The 13,280-nt window shown below is 39.7% G+C and overlaps 1 protein-coding gene across 1 annotated transcript; it reads right to left on the reverse strand.

Moving 5' to 3' along the window:
* Positions 1-1,790: 1,790 nt before the first annotated feature.
* On the reverse strand, positions 1,791-6,540 carry LOC104602414 (flavin-containing monooxygenase FMO GS-OX5-like). The gene is made up of 7 exons (XM_010266098.2): positions 5,831-6,540; positions 5,098-5,105; positions 4,766-4,915; positions 4,412-4,526; positions 4,191-4,303; positions 3,337-3,510; positions 1,791-2,142 (listed from the first exon to the last, which is right to left on the reverse strand). The coding sequence occupies exons 1-7, from the start codon at positions 6,369-6,371 to the stop codon at positions 1,972-1,974; spliced, it is 1,272 nt and encodes a 423-aa protein (XP_010264400.2). The 5' UTR covers positions 6,372-6,540; the 3' UTR covers positions 1,791-1,971.
* Positions 6,541-13,280: the final 6,740 nt, after the last annotated feature.

Raw genomic sequence — 13,280 nt, forward strand, 5'->3', positions numbered from 1 at the left:
GATCTGATCACCAATAAGAATACAACAATCCATTTTAATACGTCAGTCGCATTGTAGATCCGATTTGAATTGAGAGTGGAGTCTTGAGAGCGGAGACTCGAGGCTATTAGAGGATGCTCTTGAAAAAGATACCACCTGATTCGTTAGAAGTTCTTTTGGTATCATAGTGTAACCCTATTTTCTATCAAAATAAGCATAGCATTATTTTATTACCATAAGGTTATTCAATTAAATATATGCCTTGAGTAATGTTGGATTCTTAAAAATTCCTAAATAAAACGAATTCGCATGGGTGCCTTTTTAGGGCGCTCCCTACATCTGCCTCACAACACATTTTCATGTGTATTAAAAATATCTTCCTAAGACAAGTATGAAAAATATTTTCAATGCACGCTGAGATGTATATGTAAGGCACCGATCTGAACTCAAACCAAACCCTTGTGTAATAGAGGCAGGGGCGGAGCCAGGGGAGCCATGGCCCCTCTTATAGTTCAGAAACTCTCCACTTAATTCCTATGTAAAATTTTCCCTCCCCCACTCTCTACCTCAATGGTTGGCCCTTCATATGGTTCAGAAATTCTCCACTTTCTAAGTAAAATTTTCCCTCCCCCCACTCTCTACTTCAATGATTGACCCCCCTATGGGTCCATTCATACTTGATTTAGGTTTTACCCCCTTTATAAAAATTTTCTAGCTCCGCCCATGAATAAAAACAGGTTAATATATATAGATATAACCCATCGCTGGCTGAAAGATTCCCGATCGAAGCAACATTTGTCGGATAATATGAACAGGGAGCCTCTATGAATGAAGGAAAACCATTCATAGGAAAAAGAGCTAGCCTAATCTTCTCTAACAGGATATACCTGGGATAAGATGTTCTAGAAAATGGATAATCTTGCTAACCTTGAGGTATTACAATATTTATGTCAAGTGGGCCGGGGTCCACCAATCAAGTTCATCTGCATTCACACTACTTTTCTTATAACTCAACAACCCTTTTCTAAATAGTGGTTTAGACAATTTATTGTAACCAGCAACCACAGTTTCTTTTTATTAAAAACAAATTTATTAATGGGTAAACTTAGTATATATAGTGGTTCAGAAATAGAAACATCAATTTGATGAATCCCTAGTGTAGCTTTTTGCATAAACATGATTTCTTCCTATATATATATATATATATATATAATTTTTTTTTTTTTCTGAAACACTGATATACTAAATAGAATGACAGATAAAACACCACAATACCAAATCACTGCAGTAAAATCAGAGATTCATAATCTCTGTAAATTTATCCCAATTTTTTGCCTGATCTTCTAGGTGGGACCTATTCAATGGTGGGTCGTGATGCTCAAATAAGGGAGCACATAGTCTCGTATCCTAACTCCTTATTCCTGAGATTTAGCCACACATATTAATGAATCATGGACGATGATCAGTGTGGTTTTCAATTTCTTTTTCTTTTTCATCACCGAATAACTACAACCCATGATTGCTTTTCAATGATGAAGAAAAAAGAAATTGAAAATTTCATCAACGTTTATCCATTCTGGTCCCCGCAGAAAGCCTTGATTGCTTTCTATTTATTGAAAAGCAATCATTAACAAAAAAAAAAAATGAATAGTCCAAATTCTGTTTTTTTGTTAATTTTTTATTAATATTAGGATAATTGATAAAGAAAATTAGACGATATTTAGAAGGATATTTTTATTTTTTCAAATTCTACTTAATAGATGATTAACGATAAATATTAAATTAACATATTTTGAAAATCTAGATATTAAATTATTGAGTTTTAAAATTTGAAGATCAAAATGATATTAGACCCAAAATACAGGATACTAATCAAAAGATTTCCCTGAATTAAAAAAAAAAAAAACAAGCTGAAACAAAGAACATGAGTCAAAATCCACTACTACTCATCATCCTTGGACGACCCTGGTTGTGCCATCCGAAGTAATAACATTAATTTGGCTGGTTTCTAATTATGGACTTCCAATAGTCATCGTCCCATTCGTCTCGAAAACCTTCCTGATGGCTCCGAATATTCTTGACAGCAGCAGAATACATCTGTTTCATCCATTCCTCGACGGGTGGCAATCCAACCTGAGCTGCAACCCAGTTTTTATATTCAAACTGTCACAATATGCATCACAAACAAAATCACGGAGAAACAAGGATGTATCAAAATTTTGCACACACGAAGCATTTCATCACAAATAGAGATAAGGATTAAAATATCAATATGATACGTTCGATATGAGATACACTATGCAAGTATATCCTATTAGTCGTACATACCAGTCTGATACGTGTCGATACAGAAGCGTATCAACTATGGTTTCAACTAATGATACAGTACTTCGCAATAAAGAAATGAGAGTAGTATGACTCAAATCCACGTTGCTCAAAGCACCTGATGCCCAAGCGCGCATTAACCACAAAGCTATTTGCTGTTTTGTATTAGTAAGTGTAATAAAATAAGTTTTATTAAACTTAATGTTTACTTGTAAACAAAAAACAACATACCTTTATTTTCAAAAATTTCAACTACAAATTAAAAAGAACATTATTCAAAATTAGTATTTATAAATAAATGGAATAAATAATTTATAAAATCCACATATATATATATATATAAAATGAATTTTAATTTTAAAAATTTATGCAAATAAAATATTCATAATCAAATAATTATTTTAATACTTAAATTTTATATATTTTCATATGGTATATATCTTAAATTTTTAAAAATTATTAATTAATATTTTAATTTACACTAAATAACGATGTATTTATTATTTACAAAAATAAAAGTATTGTTTACAAAGTATTTGAAAATATAATATAAATTGAATCTATCAAATCCATTAATCTACATTTTATATTAAAAAATAATTTTTAACTTCAAAATTTTATTAATATAAAATATTAATAATGGAATAATTATTTGAGTAAGTAAAATTTATGAATTTTCATATGATATGCATTTCCAAAATTTTAATAGATTTGATATATTTTAAGTAAGTTAAGATGATATATTTGTATAAATTATTAATTGATATTTTAATTTGCATTTTATAATAACATATTTATTGTTTACAAAAATATAAATATTATGTTTTGACATTAAACTTAATGCTATTAATATATTTATGGAATTTGTGTGTATTTTCTTAGCGTATCCAAGCGTTTTCATATTTTTCGTTTATATCGATGCGTTTCCCAAACATATCGATATCCGTATCCAAATTGTTCGATACGATACCCGATACCGATACTTTAATTCTTGGAGAGAGAGAAAAAGAGAATTGAGATTTCAAATCATACCGCATCCATGTCCAACATATGAGTGTAATGCTTGGGTCTCCCCATCTCCTCCATACGCTGGTAGAATTCTTCGACGGATGCCATCATCTCCTCTTCCTCGGGCAGTAGCACCTTTCCAGATAAAACTTGTGCTATCCACTTGGACTGCAACTCAGCTGTTAGAAAGGCGATAACCTGATGGCATCATATAATTATAGAGAAAACCAGTCTGTTAGCTTTATGTATCATACCAGCATGCAGCCGTTGACAAACAAAAATGAAAAGAGGAGAATGTCTAGTACAATGGACCAGGTTCATCCAACAGAACAAACCCAGGAGACGCCAGCACAGTCAACTGGGCCAGAAACCAACTCAAGCTCAGAATACCAAGACCACAAAACAAAACAAAAAAATCAGACCCAATAAACGAAACTAAACCCAAAGAAAGCCCGGGCAGGCCCCACCCCCTACCCTGGCCGAAGATAAAGAAACGACAACCCGAAACACAAAATATTCAGGACAATTCAATGAACCGGGACCAACAACATATTGGATTGTTTATTAGATTGGATTGGACCTGATTCATTTATAATAAATTTATATTGGATTGGGTTGGATTAAGCCAATATCTGATCTATTGATATATGTTAAGAATATTGGTGTCAATAGACTGGGTTTAGGTTGAAACCAACATAAATTAAAACAAATAATTTAAACAGATTAAGTGGTTTAGATATTAAATTGGACCAATCCAAAATATTAATTGAATTGGACCTGGTCCATTTGTAATGGATTCACATTGAACTGGATCGGATTGGACCAAATCCAGTCCAATTAATTGACACCCCTAAGCACTTGTATGTAAAGAAACAAACCTTGTTAGGTAGACCAACAAAGGAAATCCAAGGAGCTAAACATGGTGGAAAGACATGCTTATATAGAGGTCCAACACGGTTGTCCTCAACAGTTACAATTCCAAACTGCATCATAATCCAGACCCATATCATCAATTAATCCAACTACATTCCAAATAAATTAAGTTTCTATTTTTTTTCCCCAGCTTAAAACGGACTAGGTTGTTGAAAGAATTGAAAACAAAAGAGTAGACGATAAAGGATATGACCATACCCAGTGCAATGGAAAATGACATCCGCTTTCACTGAGGATCCATCATAAAAGGCAACCTTACTATCTTCATACACGCACTTTATCTGTAACGTGATTCAAAAAAATTTAAAATAAAGCGAGAAAATTTATGATGCAGGAAAAATATGATATGGGAAGAATTTTGATCAATCAAAATCCACCCATGAATTTTGATAAATAACACCTGATTGGCTATATCACATTTATTATACCAGTTGATTGGTCAAAATTTTTTTAGATATATCATAATAGAACCTAAAAAAAGCATATATTTCTGAAAAGTATGATAAAATGGAGGAACTACCATGTGATGCTGCCATATATTGTCATAGTTATGTAGTTTTCCAACTTCAACATTTGGAGATCTTGATGTTAGGTGGACTTCTTTAGCAGCTTTTGAAATTTCTATAGATATATCATAGGCACTAGCCCCTTTTCCAATTAAAACCACAACCTGCACGAAGAGCCAAAGTACATGTTTAATTAAACCAAGCTTGGCAGTTAAAGTATGTCTACTAATAAAAGGGACACTATATAATATAATTTTATTGTTCAGTTTAGATTTACAATATGTTATCAAATTAAACTTTTAATATCTGCATCATATATCTTTTTTCATTTTCCAAAACCTTATACAATATATCCTAATTATCCATTATTAATATTAGGTTGTATTTGTTTTTGGTGTAAATGCGAATCAATATTACACGTGTTTGTTTTCATTGTAAAAGCAGGCCAGTGTAAAACTCCATACCCAATATGTTATTTCATGTGTTTATTTTCAATGTAAATCATCTAATCGACTGACTTTTCCATTGATAATCGATGTAAATAATATATCGATATAAAATCAATGTATTATCACATAAAAACTTCAACAGTCCATTCAAAATTTAAACCAATCGACCGACTTTTCCATTGATTGACATTTACACCGATGATTTTTTTCCATGGTTTTCAAAACTGGACCAGAAAAATCGGTAACCGGTCAGCCCCCAGGTCCAGTTTTACTAAAAATCGGAATTTTCTAAAAACCGTTGAAAAAGTCAGAAAATCGCTGACCCAGGCGATCGGACTTCTAAACCGTTTGACCTGGGCAACAGTTCGCAGGTTACTCTTTTTATTTTCAATGTTTTAAATAAAAAAAAACAAAAAATAAAATACCTACTCCCCAACCCAATCGAATGTTTAGTCCCTTTAGCTTTAGGGTTTCCTACTTAAATTGGCACTCTAGTCAGATTGTGAGATTGATGGGCCCGGAGGCCCTGGGTCTCATTCTAACTGGACCGAGCTCGAGCAATGAAGGCCCAGATGCAAACTGTGACAATCTGGTTAACTCGTTGATGTCATGGAGTACGTAGTTACGTACCAAGAATATCAGCTGTTCGAGGCTCCGAGTTATGACCATTACAGATTACAACGGCCTGAAACACCTCCATCTCCGACTCCGATGCACAAGACCGTGATTCGACGATCCACTGGTCCTTTCTTCCATTTACTCTCTCCACTCTAACGACTTCAGTATCGAATCGAATCAAGTTGACAAGTTGAAATTGTTGAGCGAAGTGGTTTAGAAACGAGAGCACCTCTTGGTGACCAGGAAACGTCCGCACATCTCCGCCATTTTCTCTCTTCTGGAATGGATAATCCAAGAAACCCATGATCTGGCGAGGAAGGTTAGTCCGGAGAGAGCTGTAGAGACTGCTTTGAACGATTTCCCTCCGAGGACCGAGACTCAGGGGATCTGTCTCGACTCGGGGGTCATAAACCCATGTACCTCCGAGCTTGCTATTCTTCTCAAAAACAACAACTAAGTGACCTTCCCTTTGGAGTTCACGAGCAGCGACTAGACCTGCGGCGCCAGCTCCGATTACAGCCACCTTCAAAGATCGCGCCATTACTGAATCCATATTGAGTTGCAGAAAAGAAAATATTAACAGAAGAATGGAATCGTCCGTTTTTTAACTGCTCCCCAAAAAAAATCCTCCATTAATAGATATTTCTGCAACACCTACACATATGGGCCCTACTAGAAATAAACCGGTGAGAGAGAACTGGGCCTGCTGAGTGCTGGCTGGCGTTGTCTTTTTATTTCTAGCAAGTCTAATAATGCCACGGGAGTTGTAGCCACTCGGGATCTGCTATATCCATGGTCTGTTCCCACATAAACATCTCCCATGGGAGATATTTTTCCAAGGTGCATCTGTAATGTACGGTTGGTGTTGGTAGTCATGTGGGAACAGTCGGAGGGTAACATGATTATGTAAGCATGCGATGACCGACTAATGAGCGCCCAATAAACAGCTACATCCCGATCTGGCATTGTATCGTACGTACGATGTATATGCTCACTGAGACCGGATCTTCTCCTCACATAGGTCGCTTCACACGATCTCACACGCACATCTACCACCACCCATACTTTCAAGGTATTAGTGACGGGATCTGCTCTTCACAAATGGGCGCCTCACAGGTACATCCACCATGCATTGAGAATATTTCTAATGCATAATAGGATGTGCATGTGAGACATCAAGTGTCAGGAGTAGAATTGGTCTCAAGTTGTGATGGGATCTGCTCCTCACAAATGGGTGCCTCACAGGCACATCCACTAAGCATTAGGAACTATTTCCCGTGAATAATAACTAATAAATACGGAAGATGTTCCCAATGCACCATGTATGTACATGTAAGGCGCCCATATGTGAGTAATAGATCCTATTTCATGCTCACTCACCTCCCTAATCCCAACACTGCTAACACGATGGATGGTTATTGGGATTTGTTGGACAACTGACACGAATTACAAGACAATGGTTTGCATTTGTCTTTTTCTTGTCCAAATTCATAAGCCTGAATCTGAATTCCAGCTCAGTGGATCTTTTTCGGTTGGAAAAGATGGTTCTTGCAAGGCCAAGTGGTCGAGGAATACAATGTGACATTTTGAGGTATATATATATATATATATATATATTGTTGAAAGGGAGTGAAGCTAATATGAATGGGCCGCTCCGATTTAGGATGGCAATTTTCTTCATTTTCTTGATTCCCGTGGGGATGATTTTCTCCCTGCTAAGACGGGGAGAGTATTCTCCGCCTCGCGGAGACTCCGATCCTTACCCTGTGGGATCTTCACTAATATATATGTATGTATAAGTTATATATGTATATATGTACACATACATCTATATATTAATATTTTTAAAAATATGGTTGAATATGTTTGAATATTTTCTAATAGGATTGTAAGTTTTAATTATTTTATTTTTATTTTTTAAATAAAATAAAAAACAAAAACAAAATGGTTAACATTATAAAAAATCATGGGAAATGGGGATCCCGTGGGGATAGGGACAACCTTGTCCCCGTTAGTAGGGACGGGGATGGGGAGAGGCTCCCCGTCCCCGCCCCGCCTCGTTGCCATTCCTACTTCGGTTTGACATTTTTTTATTAGTAGTTGGCTTGTTTTTGTGTTGTTTTCTTTGTTTTTACTCTGTAAAAAAATATCTAGCCTAGTGTTTGGGTTATGGTTGAGCTGGCCCCGAGTGCCACGTGTTGCCCCCGTGGTCGCCTTATCACCTCGCCCACATCAGCACCACGTAACTTCCGCGACCCTCCTTATCACCTTAGCCACGTTGGCACCACGTCATATAAGCACAACCAAGACAGGAGGATGTCACACAGATAGGACAACTCCATTGGGGATTAGGTCTTATCCCAAATACCATGGTGGATAACTTCATCCCGACAACCCCAGAAGTCTCATCCAACCAGGACACGGATCTTCGACTATAAAAAGGTACCTCCCACTCAAGGTAAGGGATCCAATTTTTTACTTCCATACCATTACTCTACTTGGACCAGCATTGTTCTCTAATTGCTCGGCCCGATCGATCACTTTTCTCGATTGACTTGAGCGTCAGAGTACCTACCCGGGGATAACTCCTCAGGCCTCTGACTATTTTCTTGGTTTCGAATCTTGAAATGCAGCTTCGTCCTTCCTCCTCGGCTCTGCCTAGTTAGTAGGATTATTTGACTACTACCTTGGTTCAAGAACCACCTCGGATCGAGCAACATCAGATTGGCGCCATCTGTGGGAACACACAAAAAGCCATTCCTAATCCTCTTTTTGTGTAATCAAGTAAGATGCCAAGAAACACATTGGAATGCTCAACAGGCTGATCCCCATCTCGGGGATCTTGCTCTCACTGCAGCCCTCCACCGTGCGAGTTTCAGTAGTAGCCCCAGCCTTAGGTCACGCTCGACCCCGCCCAGTTTCAGGCGATGCAACAGAAGGTCGACCAAATCTTGCCCATGATGCAAACGCTGAACCCTGCACCGCAACCTCCTTAGACTATCCCTCCCCTTGCCCCGACGCTTACCGCGGTTGGTCCAAGCCCTAAGGACCCCAAAAAGCGCCGAGCAGATAGGGGCAAGGAGTAGTTTGACCAAGAAAGGCATACATCAAGAAAATCGAGCTCCTCGGCCCAGTCCTGAGAAAGAGATGACCGAACACACTGAACTACATGGATCCCGACGAAAGAAAGGCCTGATGGACGAACACAACAGTAGTCGGTTTCCATTTCCAAATCCAATTCATCAAAGATCGCCCAACACCACCCAAGAAAGAAAGGACCATGCCTACGACCCCGGATCACAGGGATGCAAAGATCAGAGAACTCCGACAACGCTTGACCAAATTGAAGCGCAACCAAGCCAAAAGAAGTGCAGCCCCTCCCGTGGTCCGACCCGCAGAGCCGAACAACCAGTCCACCAAGGAGCCATCCTTTACCAAGGACATCATGGACGAGCTCCCCCTGGCCAATTGGTTTGCCCCACAATTTGAGAGGTACAACAGATCCACAGATCTCAATGACTACCTTGAAACCTTCAAGGCCTAAATGATGCTGCATGGCTTGTCCGAAGGCCTAATGTGCAAGGCCTTCATAGCAACTCTCAAGGACGTGTCCCTAACATGGTACACCTCCCTTTCCTCACGCTCCATCTCCTCTTGGGAACAACTAGAGAACCAATTCCTGGCACAATTTACGGCTAGAAAGAAACACTGGAAAACTTTGGCAAGTATTTTTCAAGTGCGGCAGAGGAAATGAGAGTCCCTTAGAGAATACATAGTGAGGTTCTACTCCAAGGCTTTACACGATCAAGCACTAAACCAATCGGTGGCCGTTACAGCCGTTATGCAATGCCTCCGCCCCTCTCCATTTAGCTTCTCACTTCTCAGTCTCAAAGAATCCTCCTCAGACTATGGTCATGCTAATGGCCCGTGCCCAAAAATACATCAATGCTGAAGAAGCACAAGCACAACTAAGAGGTGAGGAAGAACAACACGACAAGAAGAGGAGAGACCTTAACGACCATAAGATAGAGAGGGCATACCGTGAAGGGATGAGAGATCCATCAAATGGATGGCCGAACCCTGCAGGAAGGTTGGGCGAAATTTCAAAATTTTCTCTCTCTCCCATGTGAGAATCAAATTCCCTATTTTAGAAAACTGTATTTTCAATGATCAATCTTGAACCTTAACTAGACTAGATCTGAAACCAAAAGGGAGAGGAGGGATATACTTGATACAAAGTAGTAATAACCTCCAATGAAGGTGTTCACGCCTAAGGAAAAAACCAAAGATTGCTTCAATAAAAAATGACACGGTGCAAGATGAAGCAGAATCAGCAGGATGGTTCTTCAGCAAGAACCGAATTCTTCAACAAGAATCTAATGGAGGGCAAGTGAGCATGACTTCAGATTACCTTTTCTGCCAAAAGGTAATATCAAGAACACTTCTTGATCGCTCCCACAGGTGGAGATCGAACTGGTATGGTGGCAAGAGCATGAGAGAAAGAGACAGTGCAGTCAAATAGTGTTGTCTCTCTCTGGAGTTCAATAGTTAGTCAGATGATTTCTGTTCTTCTCTGAGGGTTCGCCCTACTCTCCTATTTATAGCCTTAAAGAAAGGTTTCCTAATCCCATTAGGAGTTTCCTAATCCAAATCTTGTATTTGAATCTAGACTCTTTTTAAGAGATAAGGATAATCCCTTATCTTATCTGTGGATAAAGATCAACCCTCCTAATCTAATTAGGAGTTTCATGATCCAAACCTTTATTTGGATCTGGACTCTTTGAGTGGATAGGAATAATCCCTTATCCTATCTGCTAATCTAAATCCTAGAACCGCCCTCTTTTAATTAATCTCATTAAGCCAGTTCGAATTGGGCTTAGGCCCATTAAGTCCATGTGCTCACTTAGCCTCCTAACTGCTACCCATTTGGTTATCCTTGTAGGGCGTGGGACCCAAGCATTGATCTACACATCAGCCATATGAGTTCAGCCCAGCCTTTGTTACAAGGCCTGGACGAATTCACTGTAGGGAATAGTGAACCCTTGAGTCCATCACCTTGGGTTCTTAATGGGCCCAACATTTACACTAAATGGTCATTGGGTCAAGCCACCTTATAAAAACTCAATGACTGTGGGCAGATGCAAGATTAGTCCATTAGGTATTACCCTCAATGGTCTTACACTTAACCTCTCAACCCATAATGATCAAACACTGCCCGACAAGAGATGACCTGTCCCTCGGCTACAAGGTACAAGGCTGCACTCTCTACTCACATGAATCTCGGAATTAAAACATTTTGCAAACATTTTGAAACCATAATATATATATATATATATATATGTATATCACTATATAAATATATTTTGCAAAACAAATTTCAATGGTTGAAATCAACTACCGGCAGTTTAGATTTCCATAAGAGAGAGTGCATTCCTGATCATTCACTTTGTCCGATAAAGGGGCTGATCTTGTCACTATGATCACCCACTCAGATGAATTCTCGGACCATCCCAACATACCCAGGTTTTGACCCCCTCTAAGGATCTCACTGATTGGCATATCAAAGACAACTCAATCCGTCACCTAGTGTAGTATTATAATCAAGTCTAGGGGTCAGGTGTAACATTCCAGTTTTGCCTATCTATCTCCAAGGTCCAGGGCAATACTGGAATTCTGGTCCAGTTTAGGGTTTCAAGAAAATCCACACTGTATGTACCTTAGGTCTCACCCTGACAGTTGAGACAAGCCATCCCAACCAACTTGGCGGCACATTAGTGTTAGCCTTGGCAGGATAAATCTCCCTAGATCTATCCAACGGTTGTGAAGATTCTAAACTAACATGAGTCTCATATGTGTCCAGTTTAAGGGTATTACACAGAAACACGCCATAATAACAGGAATCAAATATGTACTTTATTCATTTACATTAAAAGTCATAATGTACATCATTCTAATTGGAGCTAAGGGCATACACTGTCTAACAGACCGAGACAGCAAGAGATAGGACCACCGACCAAACCGAAGGCCGAGGACTCCTCCTCTGACCTACAGGAATTTCACACCATTGACTACACCGTGGTCTGAAATCTTGATGCAGATTCGTGGTAGCAAATACGTCAGGTGGCCTAAGAGGATGAAGACTTAGAGCAATAAGAGGAACCAAGACAAGTAAGGTGAGTTCCACCGAGACCATGACCATGAGATTGATAATTGTCACGACCTAAAATACCACCTCGAGGATCTGATCAGGTGCGACTACCTCGGGTGACTCATTGACATAAAAGAGGACAAGCCAAAGGAGGAACCGCACCCTAGATCCCTCAGTCGGAGTCATCGCCGTAATCAGGAGGGATGGCCTATGGAGGGAAAAGTAGCTCGGGCCAAAAGGTATATGCATGATTGCTCGAGATTGATGACAAGGAGCAGAAGAGATGGTGAGAAGACCCAATCACCTTCACCAACGACGATCTCAGGGGGGTCCAGACCCCGCACGACGACGCCCTGGTGATCACGACTGAGATAGCCAACTTCGAAGTTCAGCACATCCTAGTAGACACAGGGATCTCAACCGACTTCTTCGAAGATACCTTTGAAAAACTCGGCATCAGCAAGGACCGCCTCACTCCAGTCAATTCTCCCTTGATGGGTTTCTCCGGGGAGTCGTTCATGCTCAAAGGGAAGATCTCATTCCCTTGTTGATCGGACATGGTGAGATAACCTCTACGCCGATGGTGGACTTCATTGTCATCCGTTGTCTCTCATCCTACAAGGCCATCCTCGGCCGGCTGACCTTGAATGCTCTACGGGCCTCTATCTCTACATTTCATCTTGCCATGAAATTTCTGACCCCATGCAGAGTGGGGGTAGCACGTGGAGGCAAAAGGGCAGCACAACAATGCTACCTAACGTCTTACCGAGGAAAGTGCCTGGCCATAGAAACCCTAACAACAGAGAGCATAGATCTACGGGTTGAATTGAAGATGCAACGCGGCCAACCTGTTGAAGGCCTCATGCAAGTGCCACTCTCTGAAGAAGACCCCGAAAGGACAGTCCAGGTTGGGTCTCTCCTGGATAATCGTCTTTGGGAAGATCTAGTGCAATTGTTAAGGGACCACACTGATGTGTTCTCTTGGTCAGTGGCGGATATGCTAGGGATTGACCCCAAGGTCATCACCCACCGCTTAAATTTTGACCCATGCTACTGACCCATCAGGTAGAAGAAGAGGAGTTTCGCTGTAGAACGGTGGCAGGTGATTAACGAGGAGGTTCAGAAATTGCTCAATGCCGTCTCCATCTGGGAAGTAAAGTACCTAGACTGGCTGGCCAACATGGTAATGGTGAAGAAGGCCAATGGGAAGTGGAGAATCTTCATTGACCTCACCAACCTAAACAAGGCTTGTCCCAAGGATAGTTTCCCCTTGTCGAGGATCAACCAACTCGTCGACGCAATGGCAAGGCATGC

Source organism: Nelumbo nucifera, chromosome 1 (assembly GCF_055504915.1).
Source record: "Nelumbo nucifera cultivar China Antique chromosome 1, China Antique-T2T, whole genome shotgun sequence".
NCBI classification, from domain to species: domain Eukaryota; kingdom Viridiplantae; phylum Streptophyta; class Magnoliopsida; order Proteales; family Nelumbonaceae; genus Nelumbo; species Nelumbo nucifera.